The 22,372-nt window shown below is 55.5% G+C and overlaps 1 protein-coding gene across 3 annotated transcripts in view; it reads left to right on the forward strand.

Annotated features, from left to right (window-relative positions):
• The window catches only part of MAPKBP1 (mitogen-activated protein kinase binding protein 1), a 54,000-nt gene extending 31,800 nt beyond the window's left edge, over window positions 1-22,200 (forward strand). The window contains exons 4-32 of one of the 3 annotated variants that reach the window (XM_067744123.1): window positions 5,545-5,607; window positions 5,832-5,889; window positions 6,627-6,797; window positions 7,178-7,315; window positions 7,570-7,752; window positions 7,978-7,995; window positions 8,320-8,480; window positions 9,260-9,449; window positions 10,025-10,171; window positions 10,385-10,560; window positions 11,340-11,431; window positions 11,698-11,823; window positions 12,204-12,274; window positions 12,446-12,567; window positions 12,842-12,917; window positions 13,028-13,139; window positions 13,313-13,376; window positions 13,638-13,772; window positions 13,980-14,116; window positions 14,321-14,376; window positions 15,438-15,674; window positions 16,147-16,313; window positions 16,544-16,689; window positions 16,811-17,008; window positions 17,159-17,243; window positions 17,540-17,823; window positions 18,046-18,642; window positions 19,082-19,167; window positions 19,786-22,200. In XM_067744123.1, coding sequence (XP_067600224.1) covers window positions 5,545-5,607; window positions 5,832-5,889; window positions 6,627-6,797; window positions 7,178-7,315; window positions 7,570-7,752; window positions 7,978-7,995; window positions 8,320-8,480; window positions 9,260-9,449; window positions 10,025-10,171; window positions 10,385-10,560; window positions 11,340-11,431; window positions 11,698-11,823; window positions 12,204-12,274; window positions 12,446-12,567; window positions 12,842-12,917; window positions 13,028-13,139; window positions 13,313-13,376; window positions 13,638-13,772; window positions 13,980-14,116; window positions 14,321-14,376; window positions 15,438-15,674; window positions 16,147-16,313; window positions 16,544-16,689; window positions 16,811-17,008; window positions 17,159-17,243; window positions 17,540-17,823; window positions 18,046-18,642; window positions 19,082-19,167; window positions 19,786-20,013 — 4,324 coding nt within the window. In that variant the 3' untranslated portion in view covers window positions 20,014-22,200. Of the gene's footprint in view, window positions 1-5,544; window positions 5,608-5,831; window positions 5,890-6,626; window positions 6,798-7,177; window positions 7,316-7,569; window positions 7,771-7,977; window positions 7,996-8,319; window positions 8,481-9,259; window positions 9,450-10,024; window positions 10,172-10,384; window positions 10,561-11,339; window positions 11,432-11,697; window positions 11,824-12,203; window positions 12,275-12,445; window positions 12,568-12,841; window positions 12,918-13,027; window positions 13,140-13,312; window positions 13,377-13,637; window positions 13,773-13,979; window positions 14,117-14,320; window positions 14,377-15,437; window positions 15,675-16,146; window positions 16,314-16,543; window positions 16,690-16,810; window positions 17,009-17,158; window positions 17,244-17,539; window positions 17,824-18,045; window positions 18,643-19,081; window positions 19,168-19,785 lie in introns of all 3 variants that reach the window. The other 2 variants (XM_067744133.1, XM_067744142.1) reach the window with 2 other exon arrangements.
• The last annotated feature ends 172 nt before the right edge of the window (window positions 22,201-22,372 follow it).

Raw genomic sequence — 22,372 nt, forward strand, 5'->3', positions numbered from 1 at the left:
TGTCACAGAGCTGGCAGTCTTAGTGATGAATATAGATCGTCTTCCCTCCCCAAAAGTAAATTATATGGAATATTATAAATTGATGTGTGCTTTGGAAAAAGTATAAGCAAGAAGCAGTGAAAGGGGATAGGGAATGTGGGGGTGTGGGGTTATAATGTTAAGTAGGGGTACAGGGTGATGTATGAGCAAGGCTTGAAGGACCTTTAGTGTGCCTCTGTGAGTCACCTTCTGACTTTTCTTGGTCTGAAAGAGGAAATTCTAAGGTGCAGGGTCCCTGCTCAGACCTTCTGTGTCCTGCTCCCTGTGTGTGTTTCTGCATTCTTTGCTCATCCAAGGGTTCATTTGTTTCTGCCTTCTGGAGGATGGAGAGTCATAGGAGGTGGATCCTGTGGGAATGCTGGGCTCTTGGTGATGGCAGCAGGCCTGGACCTGTCCAGGGACGGGGGCTATCGAGGGCTTGGCCTTTCCTGGTTCAGAGAAGTTCCTGGGCAGTGGGCCCAGCACCTGGTACGGTTGCTCCACCACATGACTCCCGGGCTGAGGCCCTGAGGGATTGAGGCCTCACTGCTTCCCTATGAGAGTGAGCAGACTCCCTGTGCCTGTACCCTGGGGTTCTGAATTATGGGACTCAGCCGGTTGGGCCAGCCCAGCCCTATCATATGGAGGATTGCAGCCAGTACTGCTGCAAGGGCACGTGCCAGTGACTGCCTGCTGTGCTAGCCAGGGTCAAGGGGTGTGGAGACCAAGGGCCAAAGATTGGTGCAAACTACACCCCACCCTTCCCTCCCTAGCAGACTGAGAAACTTGCTCAAAGGTTAGAGAAGACTGAGGAGGCTCCCACATCAGTGCTTTTTTTTTTTTTTTTGCGGTACGCGGGCCTCTCACTGTTGTGACCTCTCCCGTTGCGGAGCACAGGCTCCGGACGCACAGGCTCAGCGGCCATGGCTCACGGGCCCAGCTGCTCCGCGGCATGTGGGATCTTCCCAGACCGGGGCACGAATCCGTGTCTGCTGCATTGGCAGGCGGACTCTCAACCACTGCGCCACCAGGGAAGCCCCACATCAGTGTTTTTGAGGTCTCTTCTCTTGGGAGGACCTCAGCAAGCTGGGCACAGGGGGACCTTGGAGGTCTTTGCCAAGTTCTGCCTTCACCATCTGCGTTATTATCCTCACAAGTGGAGCTGTGACCGAGGGTTGGTCTCTTTTTTCTTCTTTCTCTGTGTTGGAAGGTTTCCAAATTTGAATAATTAGAAGTAAAAATTTCAGCTTGCCCTACCTGTGTATGTTTCCCTCCTCTGCTTAACTCTCCCATGACACACATGAGAATTTCCAGGCTACACTGGGGGGTGGGGGTTGGGAGGTGTTAGAGAAGGGAGAGGTTGCCTCATAGCTAGTCATCCTCTGTCTGCATTGTCTTTTTACACACACGTGCTGCTCTCCCTCCTTCTTCCGCCATGGAGTCCAACCTAGGGGAGACAGGAAACAGAGGATGCTATGGCCCAGCAAGACTCAGAATTTATGTGCGGTGACTTGGGGAGTGTTCTCAGCCGCCCTTGAAAGGCCACCATGCTGCTTCGGGTTTAAAGGAGCCCTCATCACCTACTTTTTCTGGATTTGGAATGTGGCTGTCGGCATCTGCATCAGTTCATTTCAAGTCAGATCAGCTCTGAGCTGAACCCCTCTGCTGTGGTTTATCTGGAGCTGATCCGAAAGCTAGGTAACCCAGCACCATTCAGACTGGAGGCCATCACCAGAGAGGATGAGCCTGCAGAGGACCGCCTTAGCCGGGCGGCACAGATAGCAAGAAAACGTCAGCTCTCCCGAAAACTTGGTGGGCTTTGCGTGATGGTGGCAGGCCTGGGGGTTATCATTTTTCACACACTAAATAAAATATTAAAATCTAAATATCTAGATCTATGAACTTTGAACTATAACTGCTATAATTTTCATGTGCCCTGTTATGATTTCCAAAGATTCTGTAGCCAGAATCCTTTTTCCCTCCAAGCGCCCCAGTCTTCTCTGCCCCTTCTCAGAGGCTCCTGCCCTGGTGCTCTGTGCGTTAGGTCAGTGTGCTTTCTGTGTTTGTCTCTCCTTTTCAGCTTCAGTTTTCTCTCCTTTTTCCCACTCACTCCACTCTGCTTTTCTGAGAGCACAGCTTCTGGAATCCTGACTCTCTTTTGCTTTAGCTGAGAGGCCTTGAATAAGACCTCTGAACTCGTTTCTCCACATTGAAGTGGGGCTGATTGTACCAGCAGTCACAAGCTTGTGGTAAGGATTAGCTAAGACCAGACCTCTAAGGTGCTTAGCAGAGTGCCTGCTACACAGAAAGTGCTGGTTAAATGGTAACTCTTATTATTGGGCCCACTGTGTGAAGAGCAGTAGACCGGTTATAAAAGGAAGTGAAGGCCTTCGTGCTTAGAGTTCCTTGAAACTCTCGCGTGGTGCTTTTTAACTTAGCCAGGAGGTGTCACTTCCATTCTCTTTCTGTGCTTCTGTGCTGCTGTCCTAGTCACTTGAGGTAGTTTCTCCCTCAGCATTTCCCCCATCCCTTCCTTGCTACCTTCCAAGCTTATCATCTCCTAAGTGGATGAAGACGTAGATATTTTCTTTCCCCAGGCTTAACCCAGCTCTCCTTCCTTGGCTGCCTTCCCAGAACTTTAAAGGAAGCCTCCTTTAGAGTTTTTACCATTACTCAGATCCTAACAGGACTCACCTCCGTTTTTCTGAAGGAAAAACCTGACACAGTCCCTGAGCACCTTGTTCCTCACTGCCAGGAGTCCCTTTTGGCTTCCTGTCCATGCTCCAGGGGGAGTAATAGTAAGATTTGCCGTTTGTTTGGCTCCCACTCTGTGTCCAAAAAAAATTATTTGATCTTCACAGAAGTCCTGAGAGCTTGATCGTAGTGGCTCCTTTTTAACAGATAATGAAATAGGCTTGTGACTTACCCAGGGTCACAAAGTTGTACATGGCAGAACAAGGACTCAAACCCTGGTCTCTGACTCAAAAGCTCACAGTGTCCCCACTGTCCCACACTGCCTCTGAGGATTTGGAGATCCTCGGTGCCACCTTCCATAGAAGACAGGTGGGGCATGCAGTAGGGAGGAGAGCTGGGCCTACGGATACCCAAGTAGTCCAAGCTAGTGGACCAAGGGAGGCATTCATCCATTCAATAAACGGTTCTTGAACAACTGTGATGGGCCAGACTCTGCTAGGCACAGGAGACAAAACAGTGAGCAAAACCAGGCACAGTTCCCACCCTCATGGAAGACACAGTCTGGTGGAGGAGGCAATCAACAATAAATATCCTACTGTATAGCACAGGGAACTATATTCAACATCCTGTGATAAACCATAATGGAAAAGAATATGAAAGAGAATGTATATATATGTATAATGAGTCATTTTACTATACAACAGAAATTAAACACAACACTGTAAAATCAAGTACACTTCAATAAAATACATTTTAAAATTAAAAAATTGTAAAATTGCAGTTGTGATAAATGTCACAAAAGATTGATACAACTGTGTTGTGAGAGCATATACTGAGGCCATCTGACCTGAGACCTGAAAGAGAACTATGTGTTAACTAGTTGGAAAAGGGAGAGAAGAATGCTCTAGACAAGGGAAGGCACTCTAGCAAAGGCCTGGAGTCAGAGGAGCATAGCAAGCTAAAGGGAGTGAAAGGATGTGGTTGGAGCATGGTGCAGGGTGAGGCTGGAGGGTGGGCAGGGGCCACACCACCCAGGGCCTTCATGGTACTTAAGGGGTTGGGTCTTAGAAGCTCCCCAGGGATGTTCAGCAAGGGGTGACACAGATCAGAGTTGCGTGTGTTTGATGTAAAGAGGCCTGGACGCTGGAAGAGCTACGAGTCCTGGCTCTGCTCTTTATAGGAGCCTAGGTTTCCTCACCTCAAAATTTTGGAGGGTTGGACCAGGTGATCTTTAAAGTCACCTAGCATAGTGCGTTTAATTCCTTCCATCCTTCCTTCCGACTCTAAGATTTTATGAATCTTAGCTGTTTTAGAGGAAGTAGGCCCCCTGTATCCTGGACTGCCCCTCACAGAAGCTGGACAAGTGTGCTTGTGTGTGTGTGTTTTGGGATGGGGGAGGGAGAGTGATGGGGCACAGAGTTTCCAAAGCCATCTTATTTGGGTCATATTTTTAAAAACCCTCCTGACGTGGCATTCTAGAAGGGAAGTGGGAGACTGGAAGTTGGTATAAAGAGAGAAGGAGGAAGGAAACAAAGATTAGGAGAAGGAGAGAGAAGAAGAAAGAAAACAGTGAGGAGGGATTTGGGGGAGGGGACTAGAGGAAAAGATGATGTGACTCAGGGATTCCAAGGCTGTCCATCAGCCTGGCAGTTCTGGGCAGAGCTGGTGTCCCTCCGAGATCCCAGTGTCCCCAGTGATTACCTGTGGCGTTTGCATATGGAAGTGGTTTATTGAGCCTGAGATGCTGAGCCCTCACTAGCGGCTTGTACCTGCCTTCGTTTCAAGTTTCTGGCAAGCGTTGGGTTTCAGATGTGGGGTCTGCAGTGCCTTCCCACTAAACCAGGCTGAGTCTGGAGGACGTAGCCCTCTCATCCTTCTCTCCCCATCCCCTTACCTGGTGTAGCAGGCTCCACGTTTGCTCCTGTCAGCTAGTTACAGTTCTGATGAAGCGATGAGGCAGAAGGGCTGTGGGCCCCTGGGCATGCTGATAGCCAGGGAGCCTGAGGGAGAACACTGCTGCCCATAGCTTCCCGCTTCTTGCCCCCAAGTCCTACCACCTGGCCTCCCCTCTGGAGCTGCCTCTGGAAAGTCAGTCTGAGCCTGATCCCATCCAGACTCACCTTCTGGCTGCAGAGGGTGCTCCCAGCCTTCTCCCATTGTCTTCTGGCAGTCTGGAGGGTCCGTCTCAGGTTCCTCGGGGCCAGGGATTCTTGGGGCTGGGCTTCCCCAGGCCCTCTCAGGCTCTCTCTGCCCCTCCCGCTAGTCGTACCGAGCCTCCTAGCGGTTCTGGTCCCCTGCCTCCCGCCCGCTCCATCACCTGACGCGTAGAGGGTGTGTGGGGGAGCTGGGGAGGGGTTGGCTCCTGCCAAGTACACAGGTGGGCACACACGTGAGAGGCCTCACTCCTTGGAGCTCAAATACTTGACACACGTGTGGCTCCATGTCGCACTGGCTGTATGTATACCTGTGGCCTGCTTTGCCTAAATCACGTGAGTTCTTCCCTCCTGCCCCCCTTTCTGGGCTGTGCAAGGATCGTGGGAAGGCCTGGGTCCCTGCTGCCCTTTGCGGCAGAGATGGCGCTGGTGCCTAGGGACCTGGTGGGGCTAGACTTGCAGAGAGCCCTTTCACCCTCATGAGGCTGCAGAGATGGGCCCTTATGGGTGGGAAAGGAAGTGGGAAGAGCAAATTGCCAGAAGAAAGCGGTCAGTTGCCCTCAGTGGCAAGTGGAGCCCCCTTGAGCTGGCTTGCCCCAGCTCCCTGGCCTGGGGGCCTGGAGCTCCTGGGGGAGCTGTGGTTTGGTGCTGAAGTCACTTGTCTCACTCATCTCCCCAGGTGTGTGGTCGTGCTGTTCAATCCCCGGAAACACAAACAGCACCACATCCTCAACAGTTCCAGGTAAATGGGTCTGGGCCCTCAGGGGGCATCTCCTGGAGTCTGTGAGAAGGGCACTGTCTGAGGTCTCTGTGGCTCTGGGGACTGAGACTGGGCCCCAGGGCCAGCTAGGGAAATGTCACACGTGCCGTTGGTGTCTGCTGGTCTTGCCTTTTGAGGGGACTGTGAGGGAGCCGGGCTTAGGCAGGGCTGCCAGTGCCTCTTTGAGCCTGCCTCATTTCTTGCAGGAAGACCATTACTGCCCTTGCCTTCTCCCCTGATGGCAAGTACTTGGTCACAGGAGAGGTGAGTGTGGAAGGGGGGCCGCAGTACTCTGAAGAGGGTGGGTGGCCTGGCCTCAGCAGAGAGCTACAGTCCTGGGCCTGGTTAGGGCTGCCGCCGCTCTGGCTGCCTGAACGGATGCCAAATCCCGGTTTTGGCTGCACCTTCAACCAGTGGTGCTGAAGCCTTAGTGGGCATCAGAATCAGCTGCAGGGCTTGTTAAAGTGCACATTGCTGGGCCTGCTCCCAGAGTTTCTGGTTCTATAGGTTTTGGGGGGGGACCCCAAAATTTGCATTTCTAGCAAGTTCCCAGATCATGCTGATTCTGCTGGTTTGGGAAGCACACTTTGAAAACCACTGCCGTAAGATATTCCTTGTGCTTGGGGGCCCCCTGCTGGGCGCATGAGGGACACCTCTCCCTTCGCAGTCTCTTACAGGGAGGCATAGGCGTGGGTGGTGGTGGTTCTCAACCCTGGCTGCCCATCAGGATCCCTCTAGGAGCTTTGAACAAACACAGAGGCGCAGACCCTCACCCGGAGATACTGAACCAAATCTGGGGGTGTTTTCTCTCAGATAATCGTTGTTGTCCTGAGATATTTATCATGTTTCCTCTACACCTTTGCCCTGTGTAGCACTCTGCTTTGGGCCGGGGGCTCATTAGAGAGACTGTGCCCAGTAGCTGGAGAGGTAGGCCCCACCCTGAAAGGCTAGGGGAGGCTGTGTGCCTCTGGCCCTCACTTCCAGTTCTTGCCTCCCTGCAGAGTGGGCACATGCCTGCCGTGCGGGTTTGGGACGTGGCCGAGCATAGCCAGGTGGCGGAGCTGCAGGAGCATAAGTATGGCGTGGCTTGTGTGGCCTTCTCCCCTAGTGCCAAGTACATTGTCTCTGTGGGCTACCAACATGACATGATTGTCAACGTCTGGGCCTGGAAGGTGAGTGGGCCGGGTGGGCCGGTCTCACAGCCTCATGGGGGTCCAAGGGCCAGTTGGGGACCTGAACCCCTTCATTCCACCCTGCTGATCTCAGTTTTATTCTAGAAAATGACCTGAAGCAGAAAAAAGCAACTGTGTAGCCAAGCGTGTTGGTAGAAAGAGGCTAGCTTTGTGCCTCCGAGGACCTCCAGAGGCAATGAATCTCTTCAACTCCTCTGGAAAAGGATTCTCCTTCCTCCCCTCTTTTTCTGACCAGTAAATCCTGGAAAGAAACATTTTTTAAAGTACAAATCCTATCTAACCCTCCTTCATCCTCTGAGCCTCTTTCATCTTAGCTCCAAGAGGCAGAACTTCGATTCTTCCTTTGGCTTTCCTTCCAGAAAAACATTGTGGTGGCCTCCAATAAAGTGTCCAGTCGGGTCACTGCGGTGTCCTTCTCTGAAGATTGTAGCTACTTTGTCACTGCTGGCAACCGGCACATCAAATTCTGGTACCTTGATGACAGTAAGACCTCAAAGGTGAGGTGCTCAGGCTGGAAGTAGCCCCCAGGGCCAGGGTCTACTCAGCCCACCCCAGGAGACTGCTCCCCTTGGGCCCCTCTGCTTTCTCAACAGCCATCCAGAAGTTCTGGATGAGCCAGATGCTGTCTGGGCCGAGGGGTAGTCTCAGAGGGCAAGGGAGCCTTGCTGCGCCTCCTCCCTCCCTCTCCCCAGGGCTTGGTTTCCAGGGCGCCCCGGGGCGATGGGTGGGCGACAGTGTCGCATCTCCACAGGTGAATGCCACCGTGCCCCTGCTGGGCCGCTCCGGGCTGCTGGGGGAGCTGCGGAACAACCTGTTCACCGATGTGGCCTGTGGCCGAGGCAGGAAGGCGGACAGCACCTTCTGCATCACGTCCTCAGGGCTGCTGTGCGAGTTCAGTGATCGGAGGCTCTTGGATAAGTGGGTGGAGCTGAGAGTAAGTACCTCTGTCCCAGTGGGTGGGGTGGGTGGGGCTGCCCGCGTCTCAGCTCAGGGGAGGACTGTCCATACAGGGGCTGGGCCCTGCATGCAAGAGGGGACCCCAGGAGGAAGAGGCTTGAGGGAGCCAGAGCTTGGCCCAGTTCCAGCCCAAGCAGATCTGTGTAACTGCCTCCTCCCTGCTCTTTCTGTCTTTCTTTCCCTGCTTTCCTCTTCTGCTCAGAACACAGACAGCTTCACAGTAAGTGGTGCTAGACTCTCCTCTCTTTCTCATGCTGTTCCTTTCTCTTTGCTGGGCTTTTCCTATTTTGTCCTCTTTGCCAAAACCTCTAGTGCCTTAGAAGGCTCCCGGACTCCCATCCCCCATCTGCACGTGGCTGTGAGCCCTCTGCCGCCAGCTGCTGGAGGGCGGGGCGTCTCTAGATAACAGCTGAGGGGCTCGGGCCAGAGCAGCTGGGCTGCTTTCCCCTCGCCCCCTGCCTTGGCTGGTGTCTCCTCTTGGCAGGTGACTGTTGAGGAGGGGTTGAGCGGGTGGCCATGCTGACTTGAGCCCCTCTGCCTGCAGACCACCGTGGCCTACTGCATCTCTGTGAGCCAGGACTACATCTTCTGTGGCTGCGCTGATGGCACCGTGCGCCTCTTCAACCCCTCTAACCTGCACTTCCTCAGCACCCTGCCCCGGCCCCATGCCCTGGGGACAGACATAGCCAGTGTCACAGAGGCCAGGTGAGCTGTGTGGGCCCCCTGCCTCCATTTCAGAGCCTTACTCCGCACCCAGCCTTCCTTGCCCGTGTAAGATGAAGGGTGTATCGATACCCCCAAAGATTACAGGAACATCTCTGCACACACACAAATGTGGCTTTATTGGTACACGGCGCACTGTGGGGGACCGTGGAGTGTCTCAGTATGTAGGCGTTAGGAGGGGCTTAGTGTCAGATTTGGGCTTGTGTTAGATGATTTTAGGATTGGTTCCAGGGACTGAAGTTTTGCTCTGGTTGGGTGCTGTGAGGAAGTGGGGGCAGTTCTACAATTGGACCTTTAATTTTATTTGAAAGGTGGAAGGAAAGGTATGGAGCTAAAGCTGTAATTGGTAAAGAAGTTGCAGTCAGTCCTGAAAGATGGAAAACGGTGATGTTTGGTCACTTTTGTGGTTTGTACAGTGATCTTATTTTTATCTGTCTCAGACACCACTACAGAGTGGTCTTGTTTTTGTTTCACTCCGTCATGACCACAGAGTTACCTTGTCTCACGTTGGTGTTCTGTGACCTCGTTTGTGTTCATCAGGAGAGCACCATGGCCCAGCAGCTAGTGCTGGATCAGCTCCGAGCTGAGAGCTGTCAGAGGCAGCTTTTTCCTCTCAAGCAGCTGCTTCCAAACCTGCGGATCTGGAGAGGGCTCCCGTGCTCTGCTCCTTCCTTTATGGGTGGGCTTCTGTCTTCATTCCCCTCAATCCCTCATTTCGTCAGCCCCTCACTCACCAGTTTGCTCTGTCCTCTTCCCTACAGTCGCCTCTTCTCTGGAGTGGCGAATGCCAGGTATCCAGACACCATTGCCTTGACCTTTGATCCTACTAATCAGTGGCTGTCTTGTGTATACAACGACCACAGCATTTACGTTTGGGACGTGAGGGACCCCAAGAAAGTGGGCAAGGTGTACTCGGCTCTGTATCATTCCTCCTGCGTCTGGAGTGTGGAGGTAGGTGGGCTGACTCGAGACTGACCCGGTTTGCCGGGGCACCACTGTGAGGACAGAAAGTGGGGATCCCCAGGTAGAACGTTATGTTCCCGCTGCCTCCTCACTTCTCCAGCAACATCCCTGTGTGTCCACATACCTTCAGATGGGTCCTGAGGGTTGAGCTTGAATTTTCGTGCTTATATGTCTCAGGCTTCTTCCAATGTGTCCCCGTCCATCCTTAGCTTTGCCTTGTCCTGGGCTGGGTGATCTCGGATGAGTTACTGAACTTGACCGAGCCTCATTTCCTCCGTGGTGAAATGATGTACCTGATTCATCTAATTGTTTTAAGCATTAAGTGAAATAATGTGAGTGGGAAACATAGAAGAGTTCCTGGTACATGGGAGATGCTTGGTTAATGTACTTTCCCGCAGTGATCTGAAGAGTATCTAATAGTTACGGCTTGCTTACCATAGGACAGACAGTGGGCTAAGCCTTGGCCAGCATCAGCTCCTAATGTCATTCCCTTCCATCTCTGTGGGCAGGCGAGGGACTGCTCCCTAATTGGAGCTCTGACTTTGTTCCCTCTGCCCCTTCAGGTCTACCCCGAAGTGAAGGACAGTAACCAGGCCTGCCTGCCCCCCTGTTCCTTTATCACCTGTTCTTCTGACAACACTATCCGCCTGTGGAACACAGAGAGCTCTGGGGTGCATGGCTCCACCCTGCACCGAAACATCCTCAGCAATGTGAGCCATGGGGCCCCCACTCCATGCCTAGCACCCACGTCCCTTCGCCTTCACACCGCCTTCTCGGGAACTGGGTCCCCAGACCCTGATCTTCCGGCTCTTATTTGGCCGGCCCCTGCGAGCCAAGGCTTTGTCTTGTCCAGCATTCCTCTCCCCTTGCTTCTGTACTGGGTCAGGCCTGCCTTATCCACTTCTCCTGACCTGCTCCACTAGGACCTCATTAAGATCATCTATGTGGATGGGAACACTCAGGCCCTGCTGGACACTGAGCTGCCCGGGGGAGACAAAGCTGATGGGTCCCTGATGGATCCCCGAGTGGGCATTCGCTCTGTGTGTATCAGCCCCAACGGACAGCATCTCGCTTCAGGGGACCGTGTGGGCACACTCAGGTAATGCCAGGTCTGGAATGGGTACTGCCTGCCTCTCATGGTCTGGGCTGGGGGAGTTAGTCCCCAGGGATAGAGCTTTTGAAAAGTTTGGCTCTAAAAGATTGGGGAAAAGATATTCATATACAAGGGAAGGATAATTATAGTGAAGAAGCCCAGCAGAAACCATCCTAATCAAGTAATCAGGCTTAACATCCTCATATCAACATCACAAAGCCCATAATGGTGCACTAAGAAGGACATAGCATTTTTTTCTGTGGTATTCTTGCCAAAAATGCAGAAAACTCAGTCCTGTCATGAGAAAACGACAGACCAACTCAAATTGAGGTACGTGTGACAGAGCATCAGTGCTCTTCCAAAGTGTCGAGGTTATGAAAGGTAAGCAAAGACTGAAGACTCCAGTCTTTGAACTGGAGACTGAAGAGAAATAACAACTCAGTGCAGTTTGGGCTCTGGGTAGGATCCTGGATCCAGAAAAAGGATGTGGCGAAACTGGTGTAATTCAAATAAAGCCTTTACGTTCATAGTATTATACCAACGTAAGTTTCCTGGTTCTGGCAACCGGACTGTTGTTACGTAAGGCGTTAACGTTAGGGAAAGCTGGGTAAGGGAAATATGGAAGCCCTCTGTACTCATTGCAACTTTTCTCTAACCTGAAAGTTCAAAAATAAAAAATAAGCTTTCAAAAAGGTCAGGGGAGAGGACGTAGCAGAGGAAGCAGAGTGAGTCTCTCCTCCTGCAGCCTGGCAGTGACCCCCTCCCTCCTCTCCTCATCTTTGCAGGGTGCATGAACTACAGTCCCTAAATGAGATGCTGAAGGTGGATGCCCATGACTCAGAAATTCTATGCCTGGAGTACTCTAAGCCAGACACAGGTAAAGTGGATGCCTGGTACCCAGCCCAGAATGGCACAGGGCTCCTCCAATCCTGCCAGTGCCACTTACCTCTATCCTGGCTGTTGGATGTGGGACTGAGAATCCTTTGACTCATTTGGTGTCATTGCAGGTTTAGAGGAGGACAGCTCTATCCCTTCTCTGTGGTTCTCTTGGCTTAGGGATATGGGGCTCAGTTCCTTTTTGCTGGACCCAGATAGGGGCCTGCTCTGGGCACTCGTGGGCTGATGGAGTTCTTCCAATCCCAGGTCTGAAGCTCCTAGCATCAGCAAGCCGGGACCGGCTGATCCATGTGTTGGATGCTGGACGGGAGTACAGCCTACAGCAGACGTTGGACGAGCACTCATCCTCCATCACAGCTGTCAAGTTTGCAGGTAGGGGGCAGGGCAATTGAAATACATTCTTCTGCCTACTACCGATATCTCCCCTGCCCCCCCCACTGCCACCTGCGTCCTGCCTCCGTGAGAAGGGTATGCCCGTCACAGTGGCATGTGGGACAGCAGCTGGCCGGCCCGGGGCTGGATGGGAAGACAGGTGGAATATAGACTCTTAGTCCAGGGGACCCTGAGCAACCAGGTTGGCTGAGAATGGGGGGAAAGGAAGGCCTAGGTTTGGAGGGAAGCATCCTGGTTTAATTGGTTGTCTCAGCCTTATAGAGTAGCTCCATAGAGGGAATATGGGGAGGGAAGCAGAGGGAAGGCTGGCCTGCTTGTGGTGAGAGCAGTGGGAATAGCTAGGCCCCCTTCCTCCATAGCCAGCGATGGGCAAGTCCGCATGATAAGCTGTGGAGCAGACAAGAGCATCTACTTCCGCACTGCACAGAAGGTGAGGTTACTGGGTGTCCCTGAATGGGGCAATGGGTTTGAGGGTGGGGCGTGGGGTCGCTACGATTCCCCTACCTGAGGTTACGAGAGGTGAAGGGCGGCAAAAGCAAGGCTCTCTGGGTCTGGTGAGGCATTTGGGCGTGGGGTCTGCCCTCATGCTCCACCCCTGCAGTCTGGAGATGGAGTACAGTTTACACGGACACACCACGTGGTACGGAAGACGACCCTCTATGACATGGATGTGGAGCCCAGCTGGAAGTACACAGCCATCGGCTGCCAGGATCGAAATATTCGGTGGGCATCCCTTTCGCAGACCATCTGACCACATTCCTTCGTGCCCGAGGGGGTCAGCTCTAGGCAGCTTAGCCCTGTGTCTATCTTTTTGTCCAGGACTTTGTGCCCCCTTGAGCCTACAGCATGAGCACTTTGCCTCACCCAAGAGGTGGTAGCCCCTTTGGTGTTGGGGAGTGGCTTCCAGAGAGAACAGAGCTGCGGGTGAATGCTGGCTTTGCTGCCACCCAAGTGACCGTGACCTCCTCCTCATGTGAATGAGTGTGTTTCTCCACAGGATCTTTAACATCAGCAGCGGGAAGCAGAAGAAGCTGTTTAAAGGGTCGCAGGGTGAGGATGGCACTCTGATTAAGGTAAGGGCCCAGTAGGATGGGCGTTGGGCTAGAGAACGGGAGAACGGGGTGCTGGGTGGAGAGGGACTGGTGCTTCCTGTCCTCGTCTAGCTGTATGTCCCACTCCTCAGGTGCAGACAGACCCCTCAGGGATCTACATTGCTACCAGCTGTTCCGACAAGAACCTTTCCATTTTTGACTTCTCCTCAGGCGAGTGTGTGGCTACCATGTTTGGCCACTCAGGTGAGTGTAGCCCTGATACTCTCTCCCTGGAACTTTCCTCTTTCTTCCTTTAGTTTCCTGGGTCCCAGCAGAACTGTCTGTCCCTCCCCTCTAGCTAACTCCCTGTGTGTTGGGACAGACACTTGGCTGGGACTTCAGGGGGGCTCATAGGCCGTATTCTTTGTTCTTCACAGAGATTGTCACTGGCATGAAATTTAGTAATGACTGCAAACATCTCATCTCTGTGTCAGGGGACAGGTGAGCAGAAGCCAGCTTCCCTGAGACATAGATTCTTCCTCTGTGCCACAAACACACCCTGTCCCTCCCCTCTCTTCGACTCAGTGATGTCTTGGGAAGTAGGGCTGAACAGGGATATTGGCTGGGCCTGACCTGGCACTGGAGGGTGGCTCTGGTCTCCTTGCCAGCCTGTGGAGAAAGGGGTACTAGCGGTGTCACCACCCACAGAGACCTACCTACCTACCTACCCCTCCCTCACCCACCTCTGTGGCCCTCCCCCAGCTGCATATTCGTGTGGCGCCTGAGCTCTGAGATGACCATCGGCATGAGGCAGCGTCTGGCCGAGCTGCGGCAGCACCAGTGGGGGGGCAAGCAGCAAGGACCGTCCTCTCCCCAAAGGGCTGCTGGGCCCAACCGGTGAGAACAGAGTGTGGGGGATGGACAAGCGGTGGGTGGGCATCCAGACTGCTCGCTGTGGTGGCACGGTTCCTCCTCCTTGCTCTGGACCCGCCATTCAGAAACTCTGTATCTCCCAATACCTGTTTCTCACACGAACGCCCAGGATGTTGGCCTCTTCCCCTATTGAGTCTCCCCTCCCCTTGACCTTCCTTGTCTTGGACTCAGGCATGAGGCCCCATCGATGCTATCTCCTGGACTAGCTCTCTCATCAGACAGTGACAAGGAGGGAGAAGACGAGGGCACTGAAGAAGAAGAACTTCTAGCTCTGCCCATCCTTGCCAAGGGTACCAAGAAAGAGCCAGGTCTGTGGAAGTCTGATGTGGGCCAGACAGGCGCCAGTTGGTGCAGTGGCTAGATGTGCCCTTTCGGGGGCTGCGGGGGTGAGAGCAGTGTGAGCTGAGGAAACTGGAGCATTGTCGTAGCCTCGTAGGGCGTGGGCTGCTGTGGGACCAGCGCTGCACGGGGGGTGGGCACGAAACTCTCTCTGACTGCCGGTCTCTGTCTAGCCTCGGTGCCCAGCGCGGCCCTGCCCCGAAGCCTGTCCCACTGGGAGATGAGTCGGGTGAGTCACCGTCGTTAAAATGTCCTTGCACGGTTACCAGAAGTGAAGGACGGTGAAAGCAGGGCTCTCTGCACCTGGGGAGGCATTTGGGCATGGGGTCTGCCCACGTGCTCCACCCCTTGTGTCCAAGGAAGGGGAGCTCGAGCCTCTGGGCTGGTTCCAGGTGAGGGGTGACGAAGTCCAGGTATTTCCTCCCTGTGGCCTGCAAGGATTAGTCACCACTAGGGGAAGTACTCCGCTTGTTCAGCCTCCTGGGGGCCTGGGAGTAAACAAAGAACGTGTTGAGGTGGGGAGTAGAAAAGGGGTCTAAGCCGAATGGTTACAAGGAAATTGCAAGGAAGTCAAAGGGCCAAAGAACTGAAATCTGGAGAAACAGTAGTTCTGAAGACCCAGGTGAAGAGAGAAGCTCAGGACTTCCAGAAGAGTTAGAGGGAAAAGGCCTTAAGAGGACCAGTAGCTGAGGGGCAACTTCAGGGTGGCCGGGAGGAGGATGAAGGCTTGCAGAGGCTGCCCAGCCTTCCCTTGTCCCGCGTCAGGGTTTCAAGCTCCAGCACCTTTCATTGTCAGCAGCAGTTTCATGGGATGATGGTGGTGTGGTGTCTGGTGCCTTCTGACCAGGCCATGTGTCTCAGGCTGGGGCCATTGGTTTGTCCTTGGTGCTGTGAATGGACTTGGGGCTGTCCTCAGAGTGGGGGCCTCTTAGAGACTCCCAGCTCTGAGGTGTCCATGACACCGGTGAGGACGAAGACCAGAAGGTCCTCTAGGACAGGACAGAGAGTGAAGCTGAGAGCCTGAACTCTGGAGCCAGACTACCTGAGCTGTAACCTGCAGGCAGACTGTCTCTGGGACTTGGACAAGTTACTTAAGGCCTCTGTGCTTCAGTTTTCCCATCTGTACGTGTGAGGCGAATGGTAGTACCTCCTTCATAAGGTGGTTGTGAGGATTAAATGAACTAATACGTGTAAAGTGCCTGGCACACAGTAGGTGACGTGTGAGTGTTTGCTAAGACTGTTGTTACTGATTGTTACTGTTATTCCTCTCCTACCCCCTCCCCACACCAGGCACAGGAGACAGAGGAGTTCCTGGATCCAGCTCCTGCAGCCAACCAAGGACCCAGAAGAAGGGGGCGCTGGGCTCAGCCAGGCGTGGAGCTGAGTGTTCGCTCCATGCTGGACCTGCGGCAGCTGGAGGCGCTGGCCCCAACTCCTCGGGGCCCTAGCCAGGACTCTCCGGCTGTGAGCCCTTCAGGTCCTGGGAAGCATGGTCGGCAGGCCCCTGAGACCTCACATGCTAGCCAGGTGAGCCCGCTTTCTCCCAGCGAACTAGAGATCTCCAAGCAGCTTTAGCCAGCCTTGTGCCAGCAGCTGGGGCCTGAGCATTGGTCCAGCTGTGCTTGCTCTGCCTCTGTGGGACATGGGTAACCTGAGCTGCAAAGTCAGGTGGGGCTGGCTAGGCTGTGCGGTACGGTGCTTGGGGTGCGGAAGCAAAGGGTAGCCTTTGTCCTGGGCTGGGTTCCTTGGAGGGCTCATGATATGAAGTGGTGGCTGGAGGTTGGCAGCCCAGAGTGCTAATGTAGTTCTTCCAGAAGCTCAAGAACACTAGTTGGAACCCAGCCTGGCTTTTCGGTGTCTGTCCTCAGAGTCGGAGCTTCCCCCAGAATTGGTGCCCCCTGGATCCTTGCCCACCTCCACCTCCTCTCCCAGACCCTCACTCACGTCAGCAACCCCAGTGATGTTTCCAGAATGTGTGTTTCCCTTTGTGTGTTTCCAGAATGAAAAGCGCCCCCGGCCTCAGGCTTCCCAACCCTGTTCCTGCCCCCACATTATCCGATTGTTGTCCCAAGATGAAGGGGTCTTTGCCCAAGAACTGGAGCCTGCACCCATCGAAGACGGTATTGTCTACCCGGAGCCGAGTGACAGCCCCACCCTGGATACCAGGCAAGGGTCCTGCAGACTTCTGGGGCCATGCACCACCCGCCTCTTCTTCCCTTCCCTCCGAGGGTTCTGTATTTGGGTGGGGGGCTGGCCCCAGGCACTCAGGGCTTGCCCACCACTGCCTCATCCCCAGTCCTGCTCACGGGTGGGGCAGAAGGAAGGCAGGGGTCCAGTGGGGCTGCTGCTCACCATTGCTCACTGCCTCCTCTTTCCCCTCTTGGCCTTTCTGGCAGTGAGTTCCAGGTGCAGGCACCAGCCCGAGGGAGCCTGGGAAGAGTGTACGCCGGCAGCAGGGGCTCAGAGAAGCACAGCCCTGATAGTGCCTGCTCCGTGGACTTCAGCAGCAGTCGCCTTTCCAGCCCTGAGCATCCCAATGAAGGTGAGGCTGCAGCCCTGAGGGAGGGCCGGGACCACGCGGGTCAGTGGACTGAGGTGGGAGTGGAGGCTCTGGCGACAGAGGGTTGCAGCGTGATGCTTCTCTCCCCCTCCCCCACATCCAGACTCCGAGAGCACGGAGCCCCTGAGTGTGGATGGCATTTCCTCAGACCTTGAAGAGCCAGCCGAGGGTGATGAGGAAGAGGAGGAAGAGGAGGGAGGCACTGGCCCCTACGGGGTGCAGGAAGGCAGCCCCCATACCCCGGACCAGGAGCAGTTTCTAAAACAGCACTTTGAGACTCTGGCCAATGGGGCTGCTCCAGGTGTGGTCACATTGGTCACCGCAATCTACCCTTCTTTCCCCTTGCCCCGCTGAGGGTCCAAGGGCAGGCCATGCCCGGGGGCTGCCTTCTAGGGGAGGCAGAGTCTGGGCAAGAGCTTGCTTCAGCCCCTGATTTCTGTCACCCTGGCAGGGGGCCCAGTCCGGGTACCAGAGCGGACAGAGTCTCGGAGCATCTCCTCACGATTCCTGTTGCAAGTGCAGAGCCCCGCACTCAGGTACTGTCCCCACAGCAGCTCACTTTCCTACAAGGAGCTCTAGCTCTCCTAACCTCGCAGTGCTCCCAATAGGGTCAGCCCTGCGCCTGGGGCAGCCTGCAGCCCTCTTCTCTCCAAGGCTCTGTCTTCCATGCCCAGCAGCACTGTGCACTCCAAGTTTTGGGACAGCTGTCCTGGCTGGCTTTGTGCCCACCCTTCTCTCCTAGTGCCTCGTTAGTGCTGTGAGAGCTTCTCCCCGTCTTGGCAGGGAGGAGCCCTGAGCCTCCTCTGGGCCTTCTTCCACATTTCCTCCCTAGGGAACCATCCCCATCTTCCTCAAGCCTGGCAATGACATCGAGGCCAGCCCAGGTGCCGCAGGCTTCTGGCGAGCAGCTGAGAGGCAGTGGTGCCAATCCTCCAGGAGCACCCCCGGAGGCGGGGCCTTCCCTCGGGAACCCTGGCCCCCAGCAGGCAGCCCCTGTGCTGTTGCCACGACGCCGTCTCAACCGGGACAGTAGCTGGGCCCCCAAGAGAGTGGCCACAGCCAGCGCCTCAGGTGGACTCCAGAAAGCCCAGTCGGTGCAGAGTCTGGTGCCACAGGGTGAGGAGCCTGGGGGGCTCAGCTCTAGGTGTGGGGAGCGTGGAGCCCATGGGCGTGCTAGAGGAAGGTGGCCTCACGTGGCCCTGATGTGTCACTGTGCTTGCCAGTGGGAGCCCCTTAGTGGGTATGTGCAGGGCACAGCAGCTCCTGGAGAGTTGAGCCTTAGCACCCGGGACGCCGTCCTCACCACCTGACCTGTGTATGTCTCTGTCTCCCCTGCAGATGAGGCCCCTCCACCAGGCCCGTTGCTCTTACAGGAGATGGAGGCCCAGGAGCGCCTGTGCTCCCTACCCCAAGCTGACAGCCGTCTGTCTCCGCCCCACTCCTACCGGAACCCCACCACCAGTTCCATGGCCAAGATATCCCGCAGCATCTCTGTTGGGGAGAACCTGGGCCTGGCTGCCGAACCTCAAGCTCCTGCCCCCATCCGAGTCTCGCCACTCAGCAAGCTGGCCCTGCCCAGCCGGGCTCACCTGGTCCTGGATATCCCAAAGCCACTGCCTGATCGCCCTACCCTGGCCACATTCTCACCTGCTACCAAGGGCCAGGCCCCTGGTGAGGCAGAACAGCCTGGCCCCCCAGTGGGCCTAGCGAAGGCTCACAGTACATCTGAGAGACGGGCCTGTTTGGGGGAGGGTGCCACTCCCAAGCCTAGGACCGAGGGCCAGGCTCAGCCTGGGCCCAACAGTCCCCGTGCCCAGCAGCTGCCGGTCAGCATCCTCCTCCGAGGCCCTGAGAGCCTGCAGTCCCCACCCCCTGAGAAGACTCCCAGCCCTGTGGAACGCACCAGGCCAGGGGCAGCCCAGAGCTGGGACTCAGGTGTGCACAGCTCCCAGCTCTCATCTCCTGCCCCGTCCTCTCTCTCCCGTGTCTGTTGGCCAGTCTCTGGCTCCATCCCATTTCTGTGCATCCAGCCTCTGGCGTATTTTGTCCTGTCTGCTCCTGTTTCGGTCCATTAAGTCACACCCCTGATGGTGAGACACTCCTGCCGACCTTCATGATCTCCCTGTGACCCACTTGCCCCTTCGGTGCCTTCCGGCCCCTGGGACTGGAGCTGGAGCTGGCCCTTTCCTCTGGACCTTGTTTCCTGGGTGGTGTTGGGAGGGTGTCGGGAAGGAAGGAGGCAAGAGGAAGGGACTGAGGGCGTGCGATGCTGGGTGGGGTGGGGGTAGGCCTCTCTTCCTCTGAGTGACCCCTGGGTGGGGAGGCCTGAAGGAGCAGCTTTGCTGGGTCTTACTGAGCTGTCTGTCCCTCCCAGAACCAGCCGTGAGCCTGGAGCAGTGCGAACAGCTTGTGGCAGAGCTACAGGGCAGTGTGCGCCAGGCCGTGCAGCTCTACCACTTGGTACGTGTTGGGTACCCCCAGGCGGGAAGACAGAGCAGGTCAGGAGTGCTAGCTGAGTATCTGGAACATAATGATAAGGCTCTTCCACCGATGGGTGGGTGGAGCAACTAGGAACATTCTGAGTAGGTGAGTGGGTTAGAAGCCAGGCCAGGCCTTGTGAACTGAGCACGTATGGGTCATTTCTGGCTAACAGCTGGAGACATCCTCAGACAGGAGGGTGAGGTGTAGAGAGCCCACATGTCTTAGTTTGCTTAGGACCATGCAGCCTGTGCCTGTTGTCCAAGTATAATTATTAATAGTATCCCTTTTCATATTCAGAACTGACTTGGCCACCCTAAACATAGGGGACAGTCCAGCAGGGGCCAAGATTTGAAAGAGGAGTTGCTAACAAGATGTAGATGGTGCCAGACCTGACAGTCACCCCCAGGGTCTGCCTCCGTCCCCTAGCCTCGGGTCATACTTGCTGGTCTTGGAGTGTGCAACTCGCAGCCACACCTAGCAGGGCATGCAGTCCCTTCTTTGGGGCAGGCTGGACACCGGCAGGGCCCCTCCCTTTTCTATATCCATTGACAGTCCCCTCCACTGTTCCTCCCCCTTACTTCCGGGGTCCTGTTGCAGGTGGCCAGCTGCAAGACACCCTCAGCAGAGCAAAGTCGCATCACCCAGCTCCTCAGAAACACCTTCTCCTCCGTGCGGCAGGAGCTAGAGGCCCTGGCCGGGGCTGTGTTGTCCAGCCCAGGCGGGAGCCCTGGGACCGCGGGCGCCGAGCAGACACAGGCCCTGCTGGAGCAATACTCAGAGCTGCTGCTTCGAGCCGTGGAGCGGCGCATGGAACGCAGACTCTGAGTTCCAGAAGCCTGTCCCAAGTGAATGCTCCCTCGATTCCAAACTGCAGCCCCTCCTCCACTCACCAAAACCTGTGGTGTTGCTTGGAGTGGATAGCAGGGATCAGTGCTCAGAGGGGAAGCAGCTTTCCCAGCTGTTCCTCATGGGGTCCCTGTATTTATTAATTTATTTCCCTGACTGTTGCCTCACTTTCTTGGAACTCCTGCCTCCACAGCCCCTCCAGTGGCTCACGCAGGGGTAGGTCTTGGGCCTTTGTCATCTTGGTGCTGTGAGGAGTAGGAGGGCAGCCTTCCTCATCTGGGGGAAATCGGGAAAGGCTGGCCCTCCCTTCTGAGAAGCCATTTGAAATTACTGCAGGGATCAGCTCCCTGGGGTGGAGCACACACAGGGTATTCAGTGGGGTAGAGGTGAGAGGTGATCTGGTATCCATGCCCTTTAGCCAACAACGGAGCTTCACCTCTACCTCCACTGCCCCCCCCGTCCCCCCCCCGCCCCCCGCCCAATCCAATACCAGCTGCACTCCCCTGGCTGCCAGAGCAGGGGTTGTTTTCCCCACTTGCTGGCAGTTCAGAAAGGCAAAGCCCTCTGGCCCTCTGGAGCACTCCCAGCCATCAGGAGGCTTGAGTTGATATCAAGGCCCGAGCCGCCACATTCCACTCCCGTTCCCCCTCCAAGAGAGCCCTAGCACGTCTCTTCCTGTGCCCCCTCTCTCCTGGCCGGAACTGTGGAGCCAGCTGTGGGACGTTGCTGCAGGACAGTAAAGCCCTCTGCTGGGCAAACATGAAGCCCTGGCCTCCTTCCCTCAGCCCCTTGGCCTTCCCTGTCCTCCAGCCCTGGTCCCCAGTAGGCTCCTGGAGCCGAGGCCACCTTCTCCTTGCATCCTGAGTGATGCTCAGTCAGAAGTCTGTGTTGGAACTTCCCTCATAGTTTACAGGGCGCTGGCCCACCTTCTAAGGACCTTGGCCACAGGTGAAATCTAAACATACACATACACACACACACACACACACACACACACATTGAGTGTTCATTGGTAGGGCACTTGGCTGGCTGATGGGTACCTGGTTTTCTCTCACATCCCACCCTAGCTTCACCAACCTGGCTCTTATCACAGAACATGAAAAGGGAAGGAACACACTAAGCCTGAAATCTGGATTCTTAGTGTCCACAGCCTAGCTGATGTGAGATGGCCTCGAAGGCAGTGCTGGCACCCAGGGGTACTGGGTACTGGAGGTTGAAGAGAGGGAGGCACATGGGACTGCAGCAGGGGCCAAGAGACACACTGGAAAGGTGGCAGGTGGGACAGGTAAGTGGCAGAGGTCAGGGGATAGATTAGAATTATAAGGGCAGTTTTAGGGGTGAGGGGAAGGAGCTAGGGCACAGTGGGCAAGTAGAGTAGGACCAAGTAGTGGAGCAGTTGTTGAAGAGTTGGGGTGAAGAACATGTGTCTCTAGGCCCTACTGCTTCCTCTGCCTCAGGTAAGTCAGGGCAGCTCTACCACAGCTCCAGGCCACAGAAGTCCATTTCTTTATGGGCTCTGCTGGCTCTGTAGGTGGAGGCTTAGCAAGAAATTAGATTCTGAAGGGTGTGCAGCTCTGTTTGCATCAGTCACCTGAACAGGTGAAACCTATTTCACCCTCACTCTTCTCTACTACCACCACCTGCTTGGCCAACGTGCAAAGAAATCCTGGCCCAAGAACTCTCACAGCTGAGAGTGGGCCCCGGGAGGGCTGCAGCTGCCCTTGTCAGAGTTAGAAATCCACTCCCACCGTACCCCTAACCCGCACACCAGCCGCAGTCCACCGCAAATGGGGTTCAGGCCTGGCCCTCTGAGCTGGGTTCTTGGCCACCCTCAGCCAGTCTGTCCCTCATGAGGAAAAGGCGCTACACTGCTGCCAAGGTTCGTGAGAAGGTGGCCGCCCTTCCCCTACCCCCAGCCCAGCGTGCGGGTGGGGGGGTCTCGTGGCCGGCGCCCGCCCCCTTCTGCATGTCTGAGGCCACCGGCGACTGCCGCCACCGTTCAGATCTGCCCTGACCCGGTTTTGAAAGCCCCTTATTTATAACTTTTATACTTTGTCCAGGCCATGGCGCTTCCCTCCTCCCCAGGTCTCACAGGGCAGAGGCTGTTTTTAACATGGCCGTTTGTACTGATGTATGAACTCGTCAATAAACACAATCATTTGCTAACCCTGGGTTGCCAGCGAGTGGGGCAGGCGAGAGGAGGCGCGGCTTCTCGCCGAGTGGATACAAAATCTGTGGTCGCCTGGGGGTGTATGGGGGTGGGCAGTTGGAAGCTGCGGACTTCAGCTGCAGTGTGGGGGAGGACGAGGCGTGGGGGAGGGCTGGGAGCCCGGGCTTG

The sequence above is a fragment of the Pseudorca crassidens genome, chromosome 1 (genome assembly GCF_039906515.1).
Source record: "Pseudorca crassidens isolate mPseCra1 chromosome 1, mPseCra1.hap1, whole genome shotgun sequence".
Classification (NCBI taxonomy): domain Eukaryota; kingdom Metazoa; phylum Chordata; class Mammalia; order Artiodactyla; family Delphinidae; genus Pseudorca; species Pseudorca crassidens.